We start from the raw sequence: 11,304 nt of genomic DNA on the forward strand, positions 1-11,304 counted from the left end.
AATTAGATATGTCATGTTCTATATATATATAGCTCTATATATGTGCATGTGGATGGGATGGATGGATGGATGGATGAGATGAGCAGTGAGCAGCTGTCTTGTTGTCCAGGAAGGTTTTAATCTGAAGGAACGCCGCCGTTAATCAGCCGTGTGAATGCTGCCGTCTCCGCGCCGTGCGGCCTCAACCCTGACCCTGCACCCCCATCAATCTCCTGATGCATTCTGGGAGAAACAGCTTCCTAGCCCCATCAATCTGCTGTTGCATTCTGGGAGAAACAGCTTCCTATACCCCCCATCAATCTGCTGTTGCATTCTGGGAGACGCAGCTTCCCATTCACGTGTCTGTTTGCTCGAGGTCATAACTTACCTCCGGTTTACCCAACATTAGCCGCCACAAAGGAGGCGGTCTGGGCCGTTGATCTGCTGCACGCCGGCGCCATGGCAACGCCCTGGCCAGGAAACACAGCGCCCCGAAGCCATCCTTCATTTCCACCTTAATGTGGCGTTAACGTGGCGTTTAAGGTGGAAAGACGAGGAATCAGAAGATTCTCCTCAAGTCTCCACGGTTCAAGTTTTCATCCCAGTTTTTAGAGCTTTTTTCATTTATATCCTAACTTAGTGCTGTCTGTCTGTCTCTCTTTGTCTGTCTGTCTCTCTATCTGTCTGTCTGTCTCTGTCTGTCTGTCTGTCTGTCTGTCTGTCTGTCTGTCTGTCTCTGTCTGTCTCTCTGTCTGTCTGTCTCTTACAGACCTTTCAGTAGTAGTTGTTCTTTCTCCAAAGTATTTTCTGTATATTTCCCATAGACAGTATATAAACTGGACCACCAGACCCTGTGTCTCTGGTCTGAGACCAGTGAAGGATACCAGAAGTCTCTTTCCCGGTGCTGGCTGAGCGTTACTGAGCAGCCTCCAACTGAGCTTGAAGACGTAGATGTGCCGTGAGCAACCTGTCTGAAAGTGTGAAGTCTTCTGGTAGCTGTGCCGAGAGAAATCTCAATCATTCCCAATCTTACAGAGACGGAGAGCGTAGGTATATGTAAGGAGATAACATAGGCACAGGCTAATTACTGATCACTAACATGCTAGTTAACATTAGTAATTACTGATCACTAACATGCTAGTTAACATTAGTCATTAAACCTAAACAGATAATGGAAGTCCAAACTGCCTGTGAGCTTCTCCTGTACTATACGGTAATTCCTCTACTGTGTGACAGTAAGTCTCGTGGTTATGACCCAATCGTTAGCCTATTGTTATAAAAGCGTCTGCTACGGAGCCATAACGTGAGCTACAAGGTAATGGAGCCTTTTATACATTGTTGTGTTTCTTTAGAAATAAACAACGGACAAATAGAGTCTTTAAACGCTTCAGATGTAAAGTTATTCTCTGTCAAAGTGACGCCAGAATGAATGGGAGTCAATGGGATGCTAACGGGGGGTGATGGCCCACATGCCCAGTGTGTGTCAGCGGTCATGTGATCAGTGATGTCAGACGTGTTGATATGGACGGAGATCGTTTTTGTTTTTAAAACATGAAAAGGCAGCAGAGTAGACGGAGAAGTTCCACGTTAGAGGGCTTGTTATCCTGGACCCACGTGGTCTCTACGGTTTAGACCCTTTTCACACCTCATGCTCATGTTGTTTAGGGAGCTTTCTCCTGAACCGTTTTCTAAACGCTGTTTTCGGCGATTAGTTCAGCTGGCGGAGCTAAAACTAAACTCTTGTGTTGAGAGAGGAGCCGGAGCCTGTCCCGGTCCCACGTCCTTCTGATGGTAATAATAATCCTGCTGAAACATGTTCAGTAAATGTTTGACAGGATTAGACTTCTTCTCTCCTCCACACTAACCACTCCACAGTCCTGTGTCTGTGTCTGTGTGTGTGTGTGTCTGTGTGTGTGTGTGTGTGTTATTTTCTCACGTGTTTCACTTCATTTAAATTCAATCACATCTCGTGTTGCTGAGACTTAATCCTGTCAGAGCTTTGGCCCGGACAGACCTCTCACTCTGCCCCTTTCTTCTTTCTTTCTTTCTCTCTTTCTTTCTTTCTTTCTTTCTTTCTTTAGCTGCACAGAGACGCGCGCAGTGTTCAAGAACAAAAGTCTTTGTTATTGTTTGTAGTTTGTTACAGAGTATTGACAACACAAAGATTAAAATACACAGAAATAAGACATTTATTAGAACACTATAACATGTGATGGACATATAACGTAGAAGAAGACACGAGCAACTTTACTGAGCTTCTACCCTTTTTTGGCACTTTTCTGAACACTTGTGAATCGTTTTCCGTTGCTTTACGACGGGGAAGTGAAGCCACCACACTCCTTTTACAAAAACAGTGATTTTACATCGCAGAACACGATGAGAGTCACGTTTCTTTCTGTGCTTTTTCAGCTCTTTTTTCAGTGCTTTTGCCGCTTTTAAAACAGTTTTTTCTGTGATTTATTTCGGTGCTTCTAACCGCTCCGTACGGCTAACGGTGACTCAGCTAGTGCTAGCTTTCTGTGCTAACGCTGTCCGTGCTTTCAGCTTTCTGCTGCGGGGGACGAGTCGGCCGTTACGGAGCGTCTTACTGATGGCTAACATCCTCAGCTCTATACGGTGGTAATGGAACCTGCGCCACCCACGTGCACGGCAGCTCTCGGCCAATAGAATCCCAGCTGTTAACTGTAAAACACAAGCTGTTCCATCACTTTGAAGTGTGACTGTAAACCTGTAAACTGCTTCTCCTCCCCACACACACACACACACACACACACACACACACACACACACACACACATGTACAGACAGACACATGCACGTATGCATGCACACACACACACAAGCACGCACATACACACAGAAACATGCACGTACGCATGCACACACACACACACACACACACACATACACACACACACACACACACATAGACACACGCACACACACACATACACACACACACACACACACACACACAAACAAACAGACACACACACACACGCAGACATATCTTGTGAAGAAGATGCCTGCCCATCATGTCAACGTTTGAATAAAGTCAGAATGAAGGTTTGAACACAGAAAGGTATTCTGGGATTTATCAAACAGACTGTAAGACTAATCTCCTCCTTTTCATTCTGTGTTTTCATCTTTCTTTGTATTCTGTCTTTCTCAAACTCTTCTGAAAAAGCCCAAACAGACCCAAACTCCTGCAGGAAACAGGACCTCTGCTCCATCCCCTGGGAGGACGGAGAACATGTTCCTCTCCTCCTCACTCCCTCTCTTTCTTTCTTTCTTTCTTTAAAACACCAAACCTTCTCAAGGATTTATCAAACCTGCACAAGACTCTTCTTTTCTTTCCTCTCTATCTTTCTCCGAGCACCAGCGGACACCAAATCCTGCAGAGATCTGTTTCTTTCTTTCTTTAAAACCACTAAAAAGTGGTGAAGGAGAAACCAGCTCCTGCTGCAGAACCATCAGAACAAACCCGTTCTGAATGCGCGTTCCTCGCAGACACCTGTTAACTGTGACGTCAGTAAAAAACAGAAAACAGGACCTTTGCTTCTTTTTTTTTTTTAAAGTGAGCTTTATCCCCCTGGAGGGCGGGGAAGAGGATTTGAGGCTTTGCAGGCGTGTTGTCGGGGCCTCACAGAGGCTTGTGCCGGCCCTGCAGCCGAGGGAAACGTGATTTGTGTGCAGCCTGGGTTGGGTTTTGTTCCTGCTGGGGCCCATTTGAATAAGAAAGACGCCAATAGAGTGGCTGAGGCAGAAAGAAAGCAGCACAAAAGGCCAGAGGAGCTGGATTTGGATGAGGGACAAACCAGGAGAGGAGTGAAAAGAAGTGCAGGGCGGACGGCCACAATGGAACAATTCACCTTATAATCGCTTTGATATATTATACATGCCTGAAGACTCTAAACATTGTGTAATTATTTATAAATGACTGTCCCCCCTCTCCGGTCCGAAGAAAGCCGCAGAAAGACTCTGCAGGTCTCTGCTTCTTCTCCGCCGGACTGCGAACAGAGTAAATGGAATAATTAATGGAAAATGGTATGCCTGTCTCATAAAGATGTCTTTAAATAACACTTAAAGAAAATTGGGCTGTATGCGCTCACGCTGGACGGCCCGAAAGAGATGAAAAGACAAACAAAAAGCCAGACTTCTTCCAGTGAAAGAGTTTGCGTCGCTCCGTCTGCACACAGCGAAGACCGGGGTCATTTTTAACGCCGGATCAGACGGCGGGTGTTTTTACTCGACATTAAACCTTCTTTTAATGGCGCACGCTTTCAGAAGAGCTGCAGAAAGACGGAGAGGAAAGAAACATGAGAACACAGAATGAAAAGAAGGATATTAGTCTTATAGTCTGGTGCCGGTTTGATAAACCCTTGAAAACTGTTTGTGTTTTACAGAAAGAAACCTGGAGGGGATAATAATCTAAACCTGGGCGTTTTTACCAAAGTTGTTTTTCCTTCTCAATGTTTTTGTTGGTTTTCCCGACATTTTTGTTGCCTTTTTAAAGTTTTTTTTTTGACTTTTTTTTCTTATTTTTTTTATTTTTTTCTATATTCTCGTTTTTTCAGAGTTTTTTTTCTCCACATTCTTTTCTGATGTTTTTGTCGCTTTTCTCAACACATGCAGACATGTCCCGGGATCTCCCTAAATAGTTGGAGATCTCAACCCTCCACCCCCCAATGTTGAACCCAAAGTTACACCATGGAAAGAAACAAAAAGATACCGACCAAAAATCACCCTTCACTGTCTGTATAGAATGCATCGGGCAGAGCAGCAGTAGAGAGTAGTATGTAGAGAGACAGCAGTAGAGTAGTATGAGAGTAGTATGTAGAGACAACAGTAGAGAGTAGTATGTAGAGAGACAGCAGTAGAGAGTAGTATGTAGAGAGACAGCAGTAGAGAGTAGTATGAGAGTAGTATGTAGAGACAACAGTAGAGAGTAGTATGTAGAGAGACAGCAGTAGAGAGTAGTATGTAGAGAGACAACAGTAGAGAGACAACGGTAGAGAGTAGTATGTAGAGAGACAGCAGTAGAGTAGCATGTAGAGAGACAGCAGTAGAGAGTAGTATGAAGAGAGAGTAGTATGTAGAGAGACAGCAGTAGAGAGTAGTATGAAGAGAGAGTAGTATGTAGAGAGACAACAGTAGAGAGTAGTATTTAGAGAGACAGCAGTACAGAGTAGTATGTATAGAGACAGCAGTAGAGAGTAGTATGTAGAGAGACAGCAGTAGATAGTAGTATGTAGAGAGTAGTATGTAGAGAGACAGCAGTAGAGAGACAGCAGTAGAGAGTAGTATGTAGAGAGACAGCAGTAGAGAGACAGCAGTAGAGAGTAGTATGTAGAGAGACAGAAGTGGAGAGACAGCAGTAGAGAGTAGTATGTAGAGAGTAGTATGTAGAGAGTAGTATGTAGAGAGACAGCAGTAGAGAGTAGTATGTAGAGAGACATCAGTAGAGAGACAGCAGTAGAGAGTAGTATGTAGAGAGACAGCAGTAGAGAGACAGCAGTAGAGAATAGTATGTAGAGAGACAGCAGTAGAGAGACAACAGTAGCGTAGTATGTAGAGAGACAGCAGTAGAGAGTAGTATGTAGAGAGACAACAGTAGAGAGTAGTATGTAGAGAGACAGCAGTAGAGAGTAGTATGTAGAGAGTCAACAGTAGAGAGTAGTATGTAGAGAGACAGCAGTAGAGAGTAGTATGTAGAGAGACAGCAGTAGAGAGTAGTATGTAGAGAGACAGCAGTAGGAGAGTAGTATGTAGAGAGACAGCAGTAGAGAGTAGTATGTAGAGAGACAACAGTAGAGAGTAGTATGTAGAGAGACAACAGTAGAGAGTAGTATGTAGAGAGACAACAGTAGAGAGTAGTATGTAGAGAGACAACAGTAGAGAGTAGTATGTAGAGAGACAGCAGTAGAGAGTAGTATGTAGAGAGAGCAGTAGAGAGTAGTATGTAGAGAGACAGCAGTAGAGAGTAGTATGTAGAGAGACAGCAGTAGAGAGTAGTATGTAGAGAGTCAACAGTAGAGAGTAGTATGTAGAGAGACAGCAAAGAGGCTTGCAAGCTGGAAAAACCAAACTCTAGTCGGGCCAATCACGTAATACGTCTCCATAACAGCAGGCGGTGCTAATCTATATTGTCGCCCAAAAGGTGAAAACTGGAAATGACGAATGCGTCACGTGGGTCTGGCTTCTCCTGAATTTCAAAGCCGAACCATAATGGCGACTCGTTCTGAATACGATCTTGTATTTTACGAAGATAGTTCACCGAAACATGTTTCTGAGAACATTTGAAGAGAGAAATAGGCCGTGCAGTTCCTGAATCTGTCTTCATTTCAGATCAACAAAGGTCAGGTTAAAAGATTTTCCTCAGATTTTGAGAGATTTTTAGTCACGCTCATCCTGCTCGTCATTTCCGGTAAGTGCTGTAACATAAGTGCACTGATTCGCTAGTCAAGGGCTAGCACTCCACCAATCAGATTGGTCATTGAGTCCGACTGCCCGCCCCCAAATTCAACATGTCAAATCGGCCCAAATTAAAGCCGACCTCTCCTCCGACTGGCGACAACACAGAACACACCGAACAGACTCGAGTCACCGACCTCACCAGACTGTCAGACGGCCGATTATCGGGGTGGTGGGTCAGCGCCCACGTCGTTTAAACAGCAAATGCACCTGCGCCCATTTGTGGCCCATGGGCGTACTGGTCTTACAGGGAGGTGTGTTCAGGTGCATTCTGGGCGTGCTGGTCTTACAGGGAGGTGTGTTCAGGTGCATTCTGGGCGTGCTGGTCTTACAGGGAGGTGTGTTCAGGTGCATTCTGGGCGTGCTGGTCTTACAGGGAGGTGTGTTCAGCAGGAAGTGATGGCACCATTGACCAACAAAAACCTGGTCTAAAGTCAATAACGCAGCATTTCATTGTTATTTTAACAGAGCATTAGTAAAATGCTCCTAGGCTCGTGCACAGCGCACGCACGCTATGTTTGTTACGCACACAGGGACACACAGCAGCACACACACACACACACCACACACACACACACACACCGCCAGCAGAGATTACTAATAAAAATATTAGGGTGTAAATCCTCCATCATAACAGCAATGCTCCAAGGTCCAAACGCGCCTGGCTTTTAAAGGGAATGGGAGATGATCTCTGATTGGTTGATGAATGGGAGATGATCTCTGATTGGTTGTTTGCATGTTACGCCCAAAACACACCTCTGATTAATGAAGACACTAAGGACAACCCTTTAGAACCAGGCGCCCGGTGCACAGACCCTTTTTACCAGATGGGATGATGTCAGTAGCTATGTTATGTTTCCATCCACTTGCAATGTTTGCTAAATGCAAAAATGGATTGCGCTGTCTACCTACATATGATTAATATTGGACAAGTTGTAACAGTGCTTATGTGCCAGCTGATGGAGACATTTTAAGCTATATATATATATATATATATATATATATATATATATATATATATATATATATATATATATATAAATAGTATATATATAATATATATATATTATTTCGCTCCACTTCTATCTGTTTCTGTTGACACCCTGCATGTCTGCAAAGAAAGAGGAAATGACCTAAAACTTCTTCGTTTCTTGGTGGGTTGCAACCATAAAATGACCTAAAAGGTAATCGCAATTAATTATTTATTCGGCAAATTAGGTTTCCATCAGCGTTTATCACATATCACATGACTAGTGTAGCAGTCTCCGTCAGCTTTTATTTTGAAAAGAGCTACATAGATAAATCTTTCTCCTTTTTTCTTACTTGATGAATAAACACAAGAACAGATTGTGTGTGAGTGTGTGTCTGTGTGTGTGTGTGTGTCTGTGTGTGTGTGTGTGTGTCTGTGTGTGTGTGTGTGTGTGTGTATGTGTGTGTGTGTGTGTGTGTGTGTGTGTGTGTGCCTGAGTGTATGTATGTATGTGTGTGTGTGTGTGTGTGTGTGTGTGTGTGCCTGAGTGTATGTATGTATGTGTGTGTGTGTGTGCCTGAGTGTATGTATTATGTGTGTGTGTGTGTGTGCCCTGAGTGTATGTATGTATGTGTGTGTGTGTGTGCCTGAGTGTATGTATGTATGTGTGTGTGTGTGTGTGTGTGTGTGTGTGTGTGTGTGTGTGTGCCTGAGTGTATGTATGTATGTGTGTGTGTGTGTGTGTGTGTGTGTGTGTGTGGGTGTGTGTGTGTGTGTTAAAACTTATTAAATGTTGCTTCTGATAGAAAGTTGGAGATCAAACTAATATTGATTTATCTTTAGGGAACCAAAACACTGAGTTTATAGTTCTTAAAAGAAGCAAAGCTCTAAAGGTGTGAGCACAGAACGGATTATAGCTTTATTTATTTGGAAAGAAAGAAGTTCATAAACGCTCCAGAAGTTACAGTCAAAAAAGAAAATGATATAAATGTGTCGAAAGGATGCTCAAATAGAGAAATAGAGAGATACATGGATGGATAGATAGATAGATAGATAGATAGATAGATAGATAGATAGATAGATAGATAGATAGATAGATAGATGGATAGATAGATAGATAGATGGATAGATAGATAGATGGATGGATAGATAGATGGATGGATGGATAGATGGATAGATGGATGGATGGATGGATGGATGGATAGGGGGAGAGATGGATGGATCCTCCGGAGCGTGTCTCCGCACGGCGGGGGTGTGTGGGGGGGGGTGCTCCTCCTGACTTCTTTCTTCTTTCTTTCTCTTTCTGATGTTTTTGGTTTAAACTCAGAAAGTGGGTTGGGTCTTTTCTTCCTCACAGGAGGGGGCTGTGTGTCATTCGCGTGTCCGGCCGCCGGCTCTGATTGGCTGGCCGTGATTACCGGCACGCTTCTTCTCTCCGCAAGGCGAACACGCACCGCAGGCTTCATTATGTTAATGAGCAGCTCTGCGGCACGGGGCAGACCTCATCCTGCAGGGGAGGGGGGGCGGGCATTGTCCCGGGTCAGTATATAAGCGGGCTGAGGCCGGTCGTGTGCCAGGCTCACCGGCTCGCACGAGCTGATCCAAAAGCTAAAAGAGACGCAAAGAGACGCGTGCCACTTCTCCAAAACTCTCGGCGCACTCAGCTGATTCTAGGTGAGTTATCTGCCTGCATGTCTCGGACTCTGTCTCTGTCTCTCTGTCTCTCTGTCTCTCTGTCTCTCTCTGTGCATCAAAGTGCTTCAAAGTTTTCTGCACGCGCTCCGTGCAGCCACAGGTCCTCACGCGCTGCCCTCTTCTCTCCCCAGACCCGAACCCTTCAGCATCACCATGGACTCCGTGTACTCCGACATCGACAGCAACAGCTGCGACTTCTTCCAGCACACAGACGACGAGGAGTCCCGCGGCTCCCCGCGCTCGTCCCCGGGCTCGTCCCCGGGCTCCCCGGAGCCCGAGCAGCCCGCGCAGCCGCAGAAGAAGCGGCGTCGCGGCCGCGGCCGCAGCGAAGGCGCCGTGCCGGTGGTGAGGAAGAACCGGCGCGTGAAAGCCAACGACCGGGAGAGGAACCGCATGCACAACCTGAACGACGCGCTGGACACGCTGCGCGAGATCCTGCCCGCGTTCCCGGACGAAACCAAACTCACTAAGATCGAGACTCTGCGCTTCGCGCACAACTACATCTGGGCGCTGTCGGAGACCATCCGCATCGCAGACCTGCAGGCCGGGAAGAGCGACGCCTCTCTGCTGCGGAGGGAGGCCCCGAGCCCCGGCAGCGACGCCTGCTCCTGGAGCTCGTGCAGCGGCTCTTCGGACTCTTCCTCCCCGTCCTACTGCGCCTCCAGCCCGGGCAGCCCCGCAGCCAAGGACTACCTGCCGCACGACGCGCTGTTCGCCTTCCGCAGCTTCGTGCCGGGCATCTACTGAGACAAACACACATACACACACCGCCGGGGGGACACGCGGACACACACACACACACACACACACACACACACACACACACACACACACACACACACACACACACACACACACACACACACACACACACACAGGTGTCTGCCAAAAAGTGATCATCCGGCAAAAAACTCAATTTCTGTCCGTGCACGCGCAGCCTCTTTAAGCTCAGTGTCCTCTGTTGTATTGCTCCTTTGAGAAATTTGTTGAAATCTGTCAAATATTGGCTAACTCTCATTCATAAAACCAAAATGATTCTGAGGCAGAAACACAAATACGAGCATGAGATCACTTTATGGCGAGAGGAGAAAAAGGACTGGATTGGTTCTAATTTATATGACTCAGGGCGCTTTTAAAAAAATAAAATAACAAAAGAGAAAGACTTTTTGCTGAACAGATGATCAATTCTAACAATTCTAAGTGGAATGGAGTCCCTCTGAGCTCCCACACACTGAGCAGAGCCGCTGCAATCACTGCGCAACTGGACAAAAAGGACTCCGGCTCACTTTTTGGCAGACAGATGCTCCTTTTTGTCCCGGACCGGAATATAGAAGAGAAGAGAGAGAACCACTGTTTGCCTTACACACTGACACACTCAACTTCTTCTGATTGGATGTTTGGATGGAAATGAGAATAACTGAATTTGTTATGTATTTAGTTCGTTCTTGTTTGTTATATATATATATATAGGCTATATATTTCTCCAAAAACCTTTGCACTTTGCCCCCCCCCATCCCCCCCTCCCTGCAGGTTACAGTCAAACTCTCCGGAGGTGAAAAGTCAATTTTACAATTTGTAGAGTGATGGAGCAGAAAAGAGAGCGTGCAAATCGGGTTTGAACGCTGTGACAAAAGCGTGAATGGCGCTGCCCTCATTCATTCATTCATTCATTCATTATGTATCCCCCCCTCCTCTCTCCCCCCCTCCCTCCCACACACACACTCTCTGTTAGATTATTGTTATTTTTTTATTTATTTGCCTCGTTGTGTTTCCACTCGTGATATTTGATATTTTGTACATAAAGAGATTTTTTATTCTATTTACAGCCAGTTTGTTTTTCTACAAAGTAAATAAAGTTATAACGTTTCTATGAAAACAATCCCTCTCTGTTCTTCTTCTTCTTCGTGTTGTTTGTTGGGTATGATCTCATTATGAACTCATGTGTGTTTAATAACTGCCAGGCGCCATAATGAGCCTGGGTCTGCAGACAGCAGCGGGTTTTATGATGATTAATATTCATAAGATAACGGTTTTGGGAGCAGCAGCTGCAGGTGGAAACAGACATCTCTGGCACACTATCTTCTCACTCCCTTTATGGATCAAAAACATAAACAGTTTTATATTATTGGTAGTTACAGAGTTTATTTCTGTTTCCCCTGATGGCCAAGACTCGGGACATTTTTAAA

The 11,304-nt window shown here is 45.3% G+C and overlaps 1 protein-coding gene across 1 annotated transcript; it reads left to right on the top strand.

Moving 5' to 3' along the window:
* The first annotated feature begins 8,976 nt into the window (after positions 1-8,976).
* neurog1 (neurogenin 1) lies at positions 8,977-9,934 on the top strand. Its single transcript, XM_039813475.1, has 2 exons — positions 8,977-9,097; positions 9,250-9,934. Exon 2 carries the CDS (start codon positions 9,272-9,274, stop codon positions 9,863-9,865), a length of 594 nt encoding a protein of 197 aa, XP_039669409.1. The 5' UTR covers positions 8,977-9,097; positions 9,250-9,271; the 3' UTR covers positions 9,866-9,934.
* The last annotated feature ends 1,370 nt before the right edge of the window (positions 9,935-11,304 follow it).

The sequence above is a fragment of the Perca fluviatilis genome, chromosome 10 (genome assembly GCF_010015445.1).
Source record: "Perca fluviatilis chromosome 10, GENO_Pfluv_1.0, whole genome shotgun sequence".
NCBI classification, from domain to species: domain Eukaryota; kingdom Metazoa; phylum Chordata; class Actinopteri; order Perciformes; family Percidae; genus Perca; species Perca fluviatilis.

Bases quoted from the DNA above. Each gene is read 5' to 3' on its own strand.
- neurog1 (XM_039813475.1), top strand. From the start codon at position 9,272: ATGGACTCCGTGTACTCCGACATCGACAGCAACAGCTGCGACTTCTTC.